The sequence below is a fragment of the Mastigoproctus giganteus genome, chromosome 9 (genome assembly GCF_048544385.1).
Source record: "Mastigoproctus giganteus isolate SK-2022 chromosome 9, ASM4854438v1, whole genome shotgun sequence".
In the NCBI taxonomy this organism is placed as follows: Eukaryota; Metazoa; Arthropoda; class Arachnida; order Uropygi; family Thelyphonidae; genus Mastigoproctus; species Mastigoproctus giganteus.
This window is the reverse complement of record NC_143583.1, coordinates 71,200,706-71,216,232: the sequence shown is the minus strand read 5'-3', so window position 1 is coordinate 71,216,232 and position 15,527 is coordinate 71,200,706. Positions and strand designations below refer to the sequence as shown.

The 15,527-nt window shown below is 32.5% G+C and overlaps 1 protein-coding gene across 1 annotated transcript in view; it reads right to left on the bottom strand.

Annotated features, from left to right (window-relative positions):
• LOC150080436 (centrosomal protein of 290 kDa-like) overlaps window positions 1-15,527 on the bottom strand; it is a 208,716-nt gene that overhangs the window by 150,394 nt on the left and 42,795 nt on the right. The window contains exons 8-9 of the mRNA XM_090380691.1: window positions 11,768-11,836; window positions 2,149-2,238 (exon numbers count right to left, since the gene is read on the bottom strand). Of these exons, the coding sequence (XP_090236817.1) occupies window positions 2,149-2,238; window positions 11,768-11,836 (159 nt within the window). The remainder of the gene's footprint in view (window positions 1-2,148; window positions 2,239-11,767; window positions 11,837-15,527) is intronic.

Sequence of the window (15,527 nt, the reverse complement as noted above, 5' to 3'; positions counted from 1 at the left end):
TCTTAACTTGTATCTGGTGCTCTGGTTTGTTTTTAAGTGCTTGCCTCTTATTTAATTGTTTTTTTTAAATGCTTTAGAGTTTGTTTTTCCTGACAAAATAAACCACGAATTTTAGAGTTTATGAAATGTGTGATTTAGCAATATAACTTTAATGCAGTTATTTCCAGCATGTTTCATATATTTCCATTGGATATTCTCCAAACAATCTCCATTGGACTTGCTTAAATTACCATATAACTTGCTGGTAATAAACTTTCATTAAATCAACATGTAGTGTGACATGCCTTTTACATCCTTCATTCAATTGTGTGATTGCAAATGTGCACAGGTGCATTATTTCTGAATATATGCATATAAATATATTTTCAAAAATGTTAAAAACACATACAGGTAACCCTTGTATAACAATGGTAGTTTGGTTCCTACAAAATCTTGTGTAATGTGAAACCATGTTATACAGGAATAAGAACCAGTACAAAAAGGGGGATTATGTTCCAAAAGCTAACAAAAATACACCTTTTCTTTATAACTATCGGAAACTTAATTTTTATAGTAGTAATAACTTAATATTTTAACTTTATTTTTATAATAGTAGTAACTTAAATAGTAATAACCGAACAAATGTCTTACCTTACAAACTGTGATACTTATATGTCAGATAATGTATGTTCATTTAATTTTCTTCCTCTTCATCGCTGCTAAGCACAATCTCTTCTACAGCATCTAGATTTTGTGTACCTTCTGCTCTCTTTAAAAGTCACAAACTGCACTCTTCAAAGTCACAATTATTTTTTATGGTCTCAAACAAGCACAGAACCTAACCCACCAAGGGTCTTCCAACAAAATACAGTGGACTCTGCTTTAAATGATACGTGAAAATCAGAAGAATATTTCCCAGTTAGCAAAATAAAAATTAATTTATGCTTACATACATAGCTTAATTAATACTTACTGTAATACGTACATAGTAATTGATATTTCTGTTCACTGACTTTTTTTTTTCTTTTTTTTTTGGTTGTAAAATTTAAAACAGTAAAAATGATAAGCAATTAATAACAAAGAAAATGGCACGCACAAGTTGCAACAACCATGATACGGAGTAATGAGTTTCTGAAAATTTATTTGTTTTTCATATGATTAAATATTTCATGGAAGGGGAAACACATTTCACAATAATAACGTGAAAATCCACTGAATTCCAGCTATCGATACTATAGCAAATGCAAGAAAATCAAGTTTACTACCCGTTTATAAATTGATTACACTAACAGAAAAGACAATAAACCAGAAACTGCAAACTGTTTTTATTGTTTTATGGTAGTGACTTCCAGAAATGTGCTTTGGAAAAATATCATGAAGGTGATAACAACAAGCGAGTCAACAACAGGGATTCACAAAAATGACCGGAAACGTTGGAAATTACATCTAACATAATAGCAGGGTTTTCCCAGCACAAAAGCTCAAAAATAGATTTCCAGCAATTCGCAAACCATGTTAGAGCAAAACCTTGTTGTAGAAGTACCGTGTTGTGTGAGGATTGCTGCAATTTATTAATCGTGTTATACGGAGGTTGCCTGTATATGTATACGTATATATATTGGAACTTTGTGCTATCAAATCTGAAAAAAATTTTGAAATTCATGAAGCAAAAAAAAATTGAAAATTATGCATACCCACAGGGCAGCAGACATCATCAGTAAATATTGTGTTTTGTATTCTCATCCTTCTTATGCAAAAACAACTACAAATGATTTGTGTGATATTGCAGATATTTATAGAACCAGTAGGAGAGGAAAGCAAATAACCTTGAACTGTAAACAAAAAAAACACTGTGAAATTCGAAACTTCACATGCTTCAAAACTTCACATGGTTCCCAGCCACTTTTGTGACTTTTCAAATAGTTGCAAAGGGTGGATATCTGGAACTTGACAAGTTTCCATGCTCAATTACTCTGAAAAATAACCATAAAAATCACTTCAAAAATCACAGCAAATAAAAATTTATCTACATTTAGGAAGATAGAAAAAATTTCGGATTTTTTTTATTTTTTATTATTGATTTAACAGTTAACATGAAGAAACCTATCAGGTACCCATTCAGACACTACCAGGTTAATGGATGTATAGTTTAAAACTGTAAAATTTTACCCTCCATTCTTGCACTCTATCACTAACTGTTTTCATTATTTCATCATCTGTTTCTGACTTTAGAAGTGTTTGCTGGTACAAATCTTGAACCTAGAATGACATTATAAAAATAAATATTTAATAACTTTGTAAAATGCAAGAATGGTTCAAATGAAAACTGCAAAAGTTAAACAATTTTTCATTCATCCCTGTTATAAGGAACTGATATTTTTTCAACATTATCTCCTCCTCTTGGAATACATATCGTCCAAATGCCTTGATTTTGCCAGAGAAGAATTTCTTCTTTGGCTGCTAGGTAAAGAACTCATGTAACACGTTTTTGAACTCCATCACTAGAGTGGAACTGTCTTCGCCTTAATGCCTCTGAGTAGTCCAAAAAGATGAGAGTCGCTTAGAAACAAGTCAGGGGAATAAGGAAGATGCAGTAGCACTACAAAACATAGTCTTCAATAGTGTCAACAGTTGCATAGGTACTGTCATGCTGTAAAGAAACCTGTTCTGAGATCAACAGAGGTTTGTTTGCAGAATTTTGGTCCAGACTGCAGGCCTTGAATGCCTAATAAGCATATCATGGTATGAAGCATTGGTGACAACTGGCAACTATCTATCCCCTTCTTTGTGACACTTTTTTTTAGAATTACCTTTTGGGTAGATGGTATGGCTTGAGGAACTGGAATGACTCCACTTGACTAGCTTACTTTCAGGTTAAGAGTAACTTGACTCATAATCATCAACAACAAGGTTTAGGAAATCATTCCCTTCATCTTTATTCCAAGCCATCAACACAGAACATTCATTAACTCATTATTGTTTTAGATGTATATGTAGCTCAAAGAGCAACCAAAGAAATTCTTTGGTTGCTTGCTGCATCACTCATGTTTGCATCTCAAAACTAAAACATGAATGTTATCTTCAGTAGTATCCAGGTATTAGTTTTGCAATAGAAGATGTGTATTGCAAGAGGGGTTCCTCAAATAGGCCTCTGAGATTGGGAATGTTATGGCTGATACTAACTGCAATGGAATACACCAACTGTATATTATATGAACAAAACTTTATTAAAATAAAATTTTATTTAAAAATAAAATACATTGACAACTGTAGAGTTAAAAGTGATAAAAATATGGATATAATTAAAATATACCTGAAATATTACAAATTAAAAGCAATAAAAACAATAAAAGAACACCATAGCTTCAAAAGGTGACAATCTCCTTTATCAACAGTTGATAGATTTTTACATAAAATTTTATTTTAATTTATTTTAATCAAGTTTTGGTCATATACAGTTGGAGTATTCCATTGAAAGAGGAGGTTTTTTTTTTAAAAAATAATGATATATATTCCTCTGAATAAGGAATTGTTTATTTAAATTTTGCTGTTTTCATTTGAATCACTGTCATAACTATAATGACACTGAATAATATGCAAATGCTACAAAAGTAAAGAAGTGAAACAACAATTCTATACAATGAAAACAAAACCAATTGTAAAGCAAAACAAATATTTTAATTCTTTTTATTTTATCATTTACAAGCCAAGAAAAAAGTGTACTCTTGGTCTAGGTCTTGGGTGTCAAACTGGCAGCCCGTGACAAAATTTTTGTGGCTGGCCCATGATGCCCAAAAATAAAAATGTTAAAGTAAACAATTAAAAAGTACCTATTTATAATTCTAGAATATAAGGATTAAAAAAAACCTCTGTAATAAATATAAAAATAATCATTTTAATTGACAATAATTAAAAAAAAGACTGGATCGATGGAGGCTTGATTAGAAAGAACTAAAAATATAAATAGTAATTTCAAATGAATGAAAATTCAAATTATTATCCTTAAATAACATTGTAACTTTTTAGTTTATTTCTTTAAAAATAAAAGAGTTACATTTTATAAATATTTTTTAAATGGAGAAATCATAATCTAAATTTCTTTTACATTTAAACTAATATTACAGTATTGCAAATGCAGCATTTTTTATAATTTTATCAAAAAGATACTTCATTCGTACTAGTTTCTTTGTCGGGATCTGTTGTGTTGTGTTGTGTGCATTGTGTTTGCTATCTATAATTTAACAAATACCTAAGTAATCGTTTTTTTAATTTTATAATTTTAATTTCAACTATAGAATTTATATAGAAAATGTCACTTTCAACACCAGTCAAGAAAAGAAAAATTGATAATGAGGAAAGAAAATTCCAAGAAAAGTGGGAGCTGAACTATTTTTGTATGGAAGTGAACAGTAAAATTACATGCTTAATTTGTAAGGAAAATATTAGTGTTGCTAAAGGATACAACATTAAGTGGCATTATAACTCTAATCATAAGAAACAATATTCGGGCTTCAAAGGAAAAATAAGAGAAGAAAAATTAAAAACAATGAAGAAAACACTTCATAGTCAACAAGTATTTACAAAATTCATGAAAACTAATGAATCAGTAGTTAAGAGCAAATTACGAAATAAGCTATTTGTTAGCAAAACGTTCAAAATCATTCATGGATGGTTCATTAATTAAAGAATGTATGATAAAAGAAGCTGAAATCATCTGTCATGAAAAAGTGCAATCATTTTGCGATATTTCATTATCAAGAAATACAGTGGTAGAAAGAATTAGTGAAATGGCAGATAACATAAGTGCACAACTATAGGATATATCTACAGAAGTCTTGTTCTTTTCAATTGCAATTGATGAAAGTACAGATATACGAGATGTTGCTTAAGTTGCTGTATTTTTTCGTGGTTGCGATAATAACATGAGAATCACCGAAGACTTGTTGAAAGTTATCCCTCTTCTTGGAACTACGACTGCTGAAGATATTTTTGCTGCTGTGTGGAGCATTTTAGAAAAGTGTAAGCTTTCACTTGACAGACTTGTGTCTGTAACAACCGACGGTGCTAAATCAATGGCAGGTGAAAATCGAGGATTTGTGTCAAAATTGATTAGAAAATTACGAGCTGAGTACCCAGATAAACCGAAAACCATGGCTGTCCACTGCCTTATTCATCAACAAGTTCTGTATTTAAAAATATTAAAAATGGACGATGTATTGAAAACAGTAACAAAAACAACCAACTTTATTCGAGCAAGAGCACTCAACCATCGGCAATTTACTTCTCATCTTAAAGATTTAGAATCTGAGTCCGACGATCTTCCTTATGATACAGAAGTTCGATGGTTATCATGCCACAAAGTTTTAAAGAGATTTTATATGCTTTTGGAGGAAATAACAGTTTTCTTGAAAATGTATCAGTTATAAAAAATCCTTTGTGGATTAAGGATTTGGCATTTTTAATTGATATTACAAGCCACCTCAATAATCTTAACATTTCATTGCAAGGTAAAAATAAGTTAATAATGAACATGTACGACGCAAAAGTTTTGTACAAACGCAAAAGTTTTTAAACAAACTAACGTTGTTTAAAAATCATTTAAAAAAAGACGTTTTGACCCATTTTCCTACTTGTGAGCAGTTAAAAACACAAAATCAAAATTGCTCTTTCTGACAATATTGTGGCAAAATAGAGGAAATCAAAAATGAATTCGATAAGCGTTTTAATGATTTTAACGAGTTAGAAGATATGTTTTCTCTGTTTGTTGGAACTTTTTCATTTGAAATCGAAAAAGCTCCCACTTTTATTCAACTGGAATTAATTGATTTCCAAAATGATTCATTTTTGAAAGACAAATGTCAAGAAGTAGGAATTCCAAAAATATATTCTTACTTAGGTGAAAAATACCTGGAAATTAATAAGTTTGCTGCGCAAATTATGTGCTTCTTTGGGAGTACATACTTATGTGAGCAATTATTTTCATGTATGAAATTAAATAAAACGGCGTATAGATCGAGATTGACAGAAAAACATCTTTCTGACATACTGAAAATTGTATGTTCCCAGTCTTTGACTCCTGATGTTGAAAAACTAGTAAGGGGTAAACGCTGGAAGGTTTCCGGGAAAACAAATTAATTATTTTCATAAATATATTGAATATTTAATTTTTAAATAAAAATAATAATATAACAATTATATATACTAAAACCAAAGGAGCGCAAGGCAGCCAAAGTAACACACCTATTAGTTACAATTTATTATTTATCTATTAGTTACAATTTATTAGGAAATGTTTTGGAAATTGTTATTGTTACAAAATCCATCTTCAGTCTTTGTAGCAATTTCTGAAATGTTTCCTAATAAATTGTAACTAATAGAGGTAGTAGTAATAGTACTAGTAGTAGTGGCATGTGATGCAAGAAAGCAAGTGTATGAGCTTATGCAGCATCAGCCAAAAAAAAAAAAAAAAATCACACCATTCACTCCAAATGCCTGTCCAGTTCCTCACATTTATTCAACCTATCAACTTCCACAACAACAGATGAAAGTTTGTTCCAGCAATTAACCACCCACTGGCTAAAGGCAAATTTCCGCACATTTATTCTACATCTGTCCTTTCTTAATTTGAATTTATGCCCCCTTAGGTTCGTAATCTGAACAAGTGGAAGGATCCCATCAGAATTCAGCATGCTCAACCCATTCAAGACCTTATACACCTCAATCAGATCACCGCGCAGGTGCCTAGACTCCAGCCACTGCAATTTGCAGAACTTAAGCCTCTCTTGGTAAGAGGATCCCTTCATTCCCCTCACCAATCTTGTTGCCCTTCTCTGTACACGCTCAAGTAAATCTACATCCTTCCTAAAATGAGGCCTCCAGACCTGTATGCAGTACTCAAGGCGTGGCCTGACCATTGCCTTATACAGAGGGATAATCACCTCCTTTTCCCTGCTAGCAAAATTCCTATATATCATTGACAAAACCCCATGACCTGCCCTGGCAGCCTATCTGCATTGCTCAGAAAACTTCATATCTGCCTGCACAATTACTCCCAGGTCTTTTTCATTTTCTACCACCTTAAGTGTAGTACCACACAGTTGGTACTTTTCTCTGGGGTTACTTATAACCATATGCAGTACTTTGCATTTGTCAAGGTTAAACTTCAGTTGCCACTTCTTAGCCCATCTGCCCAAATTATCTAGATCCTGTTGCAGTAGCACACTGCCATTACTGTCATTAACAACCCTGCCAACCTTTGTATCATCTGCAAACTTCGACATTAAGCCTGCTATACCTTCATCAATATCATTGATAAATATACAAAACAACAGAGGACCCAACACCGAACCCTGTGGGACTCCACTAATAACATTAGTCCATGAAGAGCAGCACCCATTGAAAGGTGTGTTACTTTGGCTGCCTTGCGCTCCTTTGGTTACCAGTTCATCAACAGCCACTTTACTTCCATTTCTTCACTATACATACTAAATTCTAAATTACTTGTATTCTGTAGATCTGAATAAAAATTTAAATGTTAATTACATATGAGTTTTAATTATCCTGATTATGCTACTGAATCCTGAATCAATACATAATATTTAAGAAAATTTTATGCGGTCCACGAAAATCATACCATCACACAAAATGGCCCACGACAGAAATGAGTTTTACACACCTGGTCTAGGTGATCATTTTAAGTATGCTAAGTTTTAATTTTTTCACATTCCAATTTCTTTGCACATGATTTAACCACATGGATTAGGAAGTAAGTTTCAAGAAATTAAGCTTTGCTATAACAGAAGCATGTTGAACTTTAATCATATGCTAATAATTGCCTTTATTCTTTTTATTTTCAATTTTTTAAATTATTTTAAAACTAGATCCGAATACAGTCTGGTTGAGATAATAAATATAAAGAACACAAATACTTCAACAATAAAAAAATCCACCATCCTCTTGGTCTGCCTCTAGACAAAACTTGCTGCAACATATCAGTTATGTTCAAGAAGGACTCTGAAAATCAGTTTTAATTTTGAGAATCAAACAGACACTAACACACCACTAACATAATTAGGTTGGATGATAATTAATAATCATCATCATTATTCAAATCTGTTATACCCATTTGGTTTTTGGTTTTTTTTTTTTGTTTTTTTTTCGGAGCATTAGCAACTAAGGCCATATTGCCTCGGGGATATGCGGTGGTCATTCCGTGCCTTTTCCTCATCCTCCATATTTGGTGGTCACAGACTCGAACCCCGGTCGAATCAAGTAGTGTGTGCTACGCACTGCTGCTCCTGCCCACCTGGCTACGGGGGTGTCCTGTTATACCCAGTGAGTGTGATCATTGTAGTATTAAAAATCAATCCTTCTGAACTATTAGCCATCTATTCACTATTTCCCTCCATGCTATCCTATTGCCTATTCCATGCTATCATTTTAGGAAGCTTAGCAGGGAACAGGCATTCAGTGTGTTATCAGTTGTTGTTGTTGTTGTTATTATTTTTGGTTTTTAGGAGCATTAGCAACAAAGACCATATTGCTCCGGGGATATGCAGTGGTCATTCCCTGACCTTTCCGCATCCTCTGTTTTTGGTGGTCACGGGCTCGAACCCCAGTCTAATCAAGAAGCGTGCGCTACGCACTGCTGCTCCTGCCGGCCTGGCTACGGAGGCGACCTGGGTTATCAGACACTCAGTCTAAAACATTGATGGATCCAATATCTTTCTATTTTGGAAGATTCTGGAGAAGTCCTGCCTCCTAAAATCCACTCATGCACACTTTCTCATTGGTAAGGCCAGTTACGTCACTTTGGTGGCAATGAACATGTAGAGTGGTTCTCTTCAAGATGCCTGGTCAGCATGAAGAGGAAAAGAACAAAAACCCTCCACCACTTTATGATAACACAACGCAACAAAAAAAATGGCCCTCAGTCCCCAGTGGCTTTCACTCACCCTCTCACAGCAGCAAGAGGATCACAGTGGAAACAGAGGGTGCTGAGAATCTCTGGGTACAACCAGGCTGCCATGAACGGAAACTAAACTTGGCCTGTTAAAACATAAGATCGCTCATCAGTGAGGAGAGGATATTAGAACTGGAAAATATGATTAGAAAATATGAATTGGGATATCATCAGCATGGCTGAAACAAGAAGAAGAAGAAATGAACCACTTATAAGTTTATCAAGTGGAAATCTGCTGTACACCAAGGAACAGTGAAAAGAGTGAAGGTGGAAGTCCATAAAGATATAAAAATGGACCAAAAGACTTTTTGGTCCATAAAGATAAAAAAACCAACATTTTGGAATTCAAAAGTACATCAATAAGGGTGTCAAGATTACTACTCAAGATTTCGAAGAGGGACAAACTAAAGGTTATAATGATATATGCACCAACATCGAGCTATGATGATGAAGAAGTTGAAGAAATGTACACCAAAACTGAGACTTCTAGATGAGCAGAAAACTCATTACACCATAATTATAGGGGACATCAATGCTAAGATTGGAAAGAAACAAAACAGCACAGAAAGGTAAACAATAAGAAATTTTGGAATGGCGAAAGAAATGAAAGAGGTGATACAGTTGTGGAATTTGCAAAATCTCGAGGAATGTCAGTAATGAACACTTTTTTCAAGAAAATGGTGAAAAGAGAGTGGACATGGAAAAGCCCAAATGGATTGACAACTAATGAAATAGATTTCATCCTCACTAACAAAAGATATATTGTAAATGATCTTACCATCTTAAATGACTTATAAATTAATGGTAAATGTAAATGTTGGAAGTGATCACAGAAAAGCAGTATGTACTGGAACTTAAGAACAAGTTTGAGCTTCTGCAGACCTTTCAGAACCAAAGTATCGATGAGGAATAAAACAACTTTCTGTAAGTGATAAAGCATGAGAAACATAGGTAAAAAAACAATCCAAAGGAGAAAAAATTAGTCAAGAAACACTTGTCATGATGAACAAATGAAAACAAATGAAGAGCAAGATAAGCACTAACAAGGTCAAAATTAAGTATACTGAGTTATGCAAAGCCATTAGAAAGAGGCTCAGAGAGGACATAAGAAGATTTAACACAAGAAAAGTTGAACAAGCACTGAGGGAAAACAAAGGACTTAAATCAGCAGTCATGAGCAGCAATACAGAGAAACAAATGATACTGAATCTGAAGGATAGTGATGGTGTACTTATAAATAGCAGAGATGGCATAATTCAAATAGCAGAACACTACTATAAAGTATTACAAAAGGAGCAAGAGAATGATGCCACCAGTGGGGAAAATAGATCACAAATTTGCAACACATACCACATATCCTTCCTGATGAGATACCATTAGCATTAGTTGAGGCATATCATGCAAGAAAGAAAGCTTATACAGTATCAACCAAAAAACAAAAAAAAACCTACCTTCCCATTTCACCCACCCAGTCACTCCAAATGTTTGTAAGCTATCAAAAGTAGTTGAAATAACCACATTCATAATATGTTGGAGATCCAATACTTTCCCACAGAGAGCTTCTTGATGCACAATGCAGTGAATTCCAATCTGAGGTTCAGTTCTGATAAATATCATTTTCTTGGTTATTCTACCTATAAGCCCAATGTTTTTACCAATAATATTTTTTGTACTGTCAGTTGACTCCTTTCAGGTTTTTAATATTTAATCCTAACTTTTCAATAGATTGGCAATCATTTTTAAATGGCATTTTCAAAGCGATTTTCACCTGTTGTTGTTCCGTGCATACTTTGTAAATCTTCAACTGGTAAAAATCTTAGCTAAATCTTCAACTGGTACAAAATTATCATTAATTCCACATATGAAGATAAGGAGTTGGATTGTATCATTTACATCAATACCAGTGCCATACTAAAATATTTCATTTGTTTTATGTTTTTCAAAAGTTCTTCAAACAAATTCTTTCCAATATCTTCTACTCTTTGCATAATTGTTTGTTGAGACAAACTAATGTCTTGTATCATTGTTTGTTTCTAAGGACAAATTTCTTCCACAACTTTTAATAAATTCACCATCAGTGAACAGTTTACTTTCAAAAGCGATCTAATGTACAACTTGATAACTGGCACTTACAGCAGATAAATTTCTTGAATGACACATTTTCAGTGTGTTTTGTTGTTTTTGTTTTTTTAATTCATTTTTGTAACTTTGAACACTTTTCTTTTTGCAACACTCCTTTATATTGATCGTAAGATTTAAGCTTGGAATCATAGCGTCACTTTAAATTATATTCTTTAAAAACTGATACAGTATCCTTACACACCAAACACACTGCTTTTTCATTGTACTCAATGAAGGAATAGGAATGCTCTTCAATACACTTTTATTAAAAACAGAACACTCCAAATCGACTTTTGGAACATTTTTAAGGATGATTTTTTAATTCAATACAATGAAGAAGTTAAATCAAAATAGTATAATTTCATAATATGAAGACTGATATGTATAACTGTATTTAGTGTACATATGACTGCACTGGACTATATGTACATGTTTGATACAGTCGAGCTTGATGCTTGCATGCCTGTACACTCAGTGGCGCAACTCTCTAAAATGCTGTTTCAGTTCATTTCCTATATCAGTGGTTGGACACCACTGATATAGGAAGTCTACTTAGAAATATTTTCATTATAGTGAAATTTTCTTCAAAACGGTATCATTATAATAGGATTTTACCGTATATCCAGTTTTTCAGCAGTGTATTAAAATATAGTTGTAGTATTTACATACTGCATATATAAAATCATAATATACATTAAATATTACCTCACTCTTCAAGGCATCTCTTTCCTTCTTCAAACTAACTGCTCTATTTTGTGATTCCTGTAGAGCATCCTGTAACAACGGAAAAATACATTAATTTTAATAGCAGATGAAACATTATGACTACATCATGTTGAATGAAAATGCAGACAAAAACTGATTTGGTAAAAAAATAACTATGAGTTGACCTAACCTAGCATACTGGTGAATAAGATTTAATGTTAAATTGTTAAATTAATTGTTAAAATGTTAAATTGCCTTGTCATGATTTAATTTGGTGATAAAGTCAATTGCATTCAAAGATATTTTGAGAATGAATGGTGGGAGGATAATAGTTAGTATTATAATTACAAAGATATATACTTCAAAAAGGTAATCATTTCACTTTACCTACCCAGAGGAATGCCATAGTCTGTGATATCTGTAATCCAAAAGTACTACTGATTGCCATGGACCTTGGCTATAAAGGTCAAAAGTTCAGTGATAGTTTATTTAACATAAATTCCCTTCCCATTTTGGTGACATCCTTTTTTATTTATATTTTTCCTTTATATCACTTTGTTCAATTTTTCAGTCAAAATACCAAGGAATAGTTAGGGAAAAAAGAAAAATAAATGCTTACATCAGGATTTTTTCATGTATACCTTGAGTAAAAAAAGTACACATAAAACTCTTTTATCCTTATCATTGTTTGCAATATCCTGATTTACAATGTCAGTTAATCATTTGCACAAATACTTGTCTATTATTCTTCTGCCAGTGTAAGTTACAAGTATAGTCTAGTCCAACTTAACACAACCAGTTTATATTTATGTATATTTATTTAACATAAACATACACTAGTTAGGTCAGGTTATGTTAAGTTAGACTTACTTGTAACTTATACTGGTGGGAGGATAAGAGACAAGTACCAATATATCAATTACTTAATTTCTTATTTAAAAATGAACTCATTAAATTCTGATTAACATCATAAACTCAATTCCTGATTGAGACTATTCACATGATATAAGATTTACCTTTGTAGATGAAAAACAAGGCCAATATTGTGAAACAAACATATTCAAGAATGCTTTTGATAATGTATAATGACTCTATAATTTATTTTATAATGTTAAAGTAAATTGAACATTAGGACATTTTAACTTTTTCTAAAATGTTAGAAAAGTTACTAAAATGTACTTTAGAAATTTAACAATATTAAATGATTTAGTGATTTAACAAGTAACTACAAAGTTTTGCATCTGCATATCATAGTATGAAAGATAAATACTGATATTTTTGTACATATTTCCCTCTTTTTTGATATAGTACCAAAAAATTTCCAAAAAGCTTTTATCCCTTCCTCAAAGGAGTTATTGTCCAAGTCTTCTAATCTGTGTAAAAACAATCCCAGCCAATGTTTCATCAAATATGGAATGGTTGAAAGTCTTAGAGTGCCAGTGCAATATCCTGATAAAAAAAAAAAATCCTGATAAGTTTTTATTCACTTTTGCACAGTATCAATGCTTGCCATTAATGCTGTGATGTTCTTGTGATTTTCTAACTACAGTGAAACCTTGATTATCCTTGAGAATCCAACCATGCATTTGATTATCCATTTGAGAATCTCTATTTTTGTGTGTTATTTAACTTTTTTGGCTTGAAAATATTATTTATATCTTTATTTGTTGTTTCTTAGAAGCTAGTGAGTTTCTAGCTTCTGAGAAACAAAAAATAGCCTCCTGCAGCTGTTTTAATTAAAATGGCAGTAAAGTGTTAGACTACTTTTCTTCTCTGTATGATTCTTTCTTTTTGTAGCAAATTTCAATGCAAATTATAACCAATATACACAAAAAGTTTCGATAGGGTGGGGTAGGGGAAGAACTTTTTTTTTTTTTTTTGGTAGTAGTTGGCGCATCGGCTTCTGTGGCCATAATGCACCTCCCAAGGTTTTTGAAGTACTCTGATTCAAGCCCGAGGCGGGATTCAAACCCGTGACCTTTGGGTTGCTAGGTAGGCACTTTACTCACCCGGCTAGCCCGGTCGGCAAAGGGGAAGAACTAATATCAGACTACTTCCTGTAAGTTAATATTAGTTAATCTTATCTTCTTTTCTTGTTTTAAAAATGCAAGATTAAGTTACACACATAGATAAAGTTCTTAGTCCTAAGTGAACATATATAACTACCCTCCAAAAAGTATCCAGACACACATACATACATTTTACACTTTGCTAGTATATTGGTCCCCCTTTGGCCACTATAACAAACATCCATCAAAAACAATAGATTGTAGAAGGTACTGACCTCCAGCAGAACAGTGACCAGCTGAGATACTGATGTGAGACAAGTTAGTCTGCCCTCACCCAATGTTTCAGTTGATGCTTAATGTACAGACTTCAGTTTGTCTTAAAATTAAAGTATGTAGTAGTGATGTAATTTTCCTAAACAATGTCACAGTTTGATGAGAATACTTTTCAATTTTTAGGGATTTCTGTCCTCAAATTTTATTAGTCTAAGTATAGCTTTTGGCTCTCTCATACTGTTTAAATAATCACAACTGTTTTGGTATTTGGTAGTTCTTATACTTTGGGCATAAGATATAACAACCCAACGAGTGGCCAAATGGCTTCAAACGTCTTCAAATGGTTTCATCTTATATTCAAAAGTTTTAAAATGGCTTCATCGAAAGTCTTCATCTATACTTCAAATAAGTGTTACTTTTTGGAATGTAAATGAAGTATAAGATGAAGATAATATAAGATGAAGGCAGCTCTTTGAAGGATTTTACAATATGAGATTTATAATAATGACACCTAAAGTACAAGCTTCAGTTTTTCTTAAAATTCAACTACAGTAAACCCCCACTATTCACGGGGTTTACTTTCCTGAGAAATGTCGCGAATACCGAAAACGCAAATACTGAGTTATGGCTCCCATAGTAATAAAGGGATTCCGTTCCAAAGTATGAAATATATAAGAAAAACTAGTCTAAGATTTTGTCTATGTATGTATTATATGTACCTTCATAATATGACTATGTACATAGACAGTACATAGTGAAATACAAGCATATGGCATTGAAATGAAAATAAGAAACAATTTAATATTAAATGTAATATTTATTAGAAATTTCAAACAAATCTTTCAAACCAGCACCTTTGCTAGCAAAAAAAACTTATCCCGCCAGTGCTATCACCAGTTTCGCTAAAGTGTTGATAAAGGAGTTTTGCCTTTTCACGAATGATGAGTGACCTTAACGGAATTTTATTTTGAGTTCGGTCTTCTATCGACAGATTTAAAGCGTTTTCCATTTTTTCTAATTTAACATCACGAGTTACAGAGCAAATTTTTGAAGCAATTAGCGGATTTTCACAGACACTACGGCAGATTTTTTCTTCCGATTTTTTGATTGATCGTACCGTTGACTCATTGATTTTATAATGTTTTGCCACTGAGGAGACACTTTCACCATTAGAAATTTTGTCTAATAACTCAATTTTATTCGCTAATGTCATCACCTTCTTTGATCTTTTCATCATTTCCCTTGTTATTCGTAGCCATATTTTTGTACGGGTTAGAAAGAACTTGTCCACAATAAAGTCACTTTCTTCCATTAAAAAGTCTAAAAGTTTTCGCACTGTAAAAAGTTTTTTACACTGCAAAATGGTAGATTTATCACTTTTGTAAGCATATCAATTTATAAATTGATAAATTTATTCAATTTATAAGCATATAAATTAAAAGCAAACGACGAAAACTTCCATTACAAGCGCATAACAC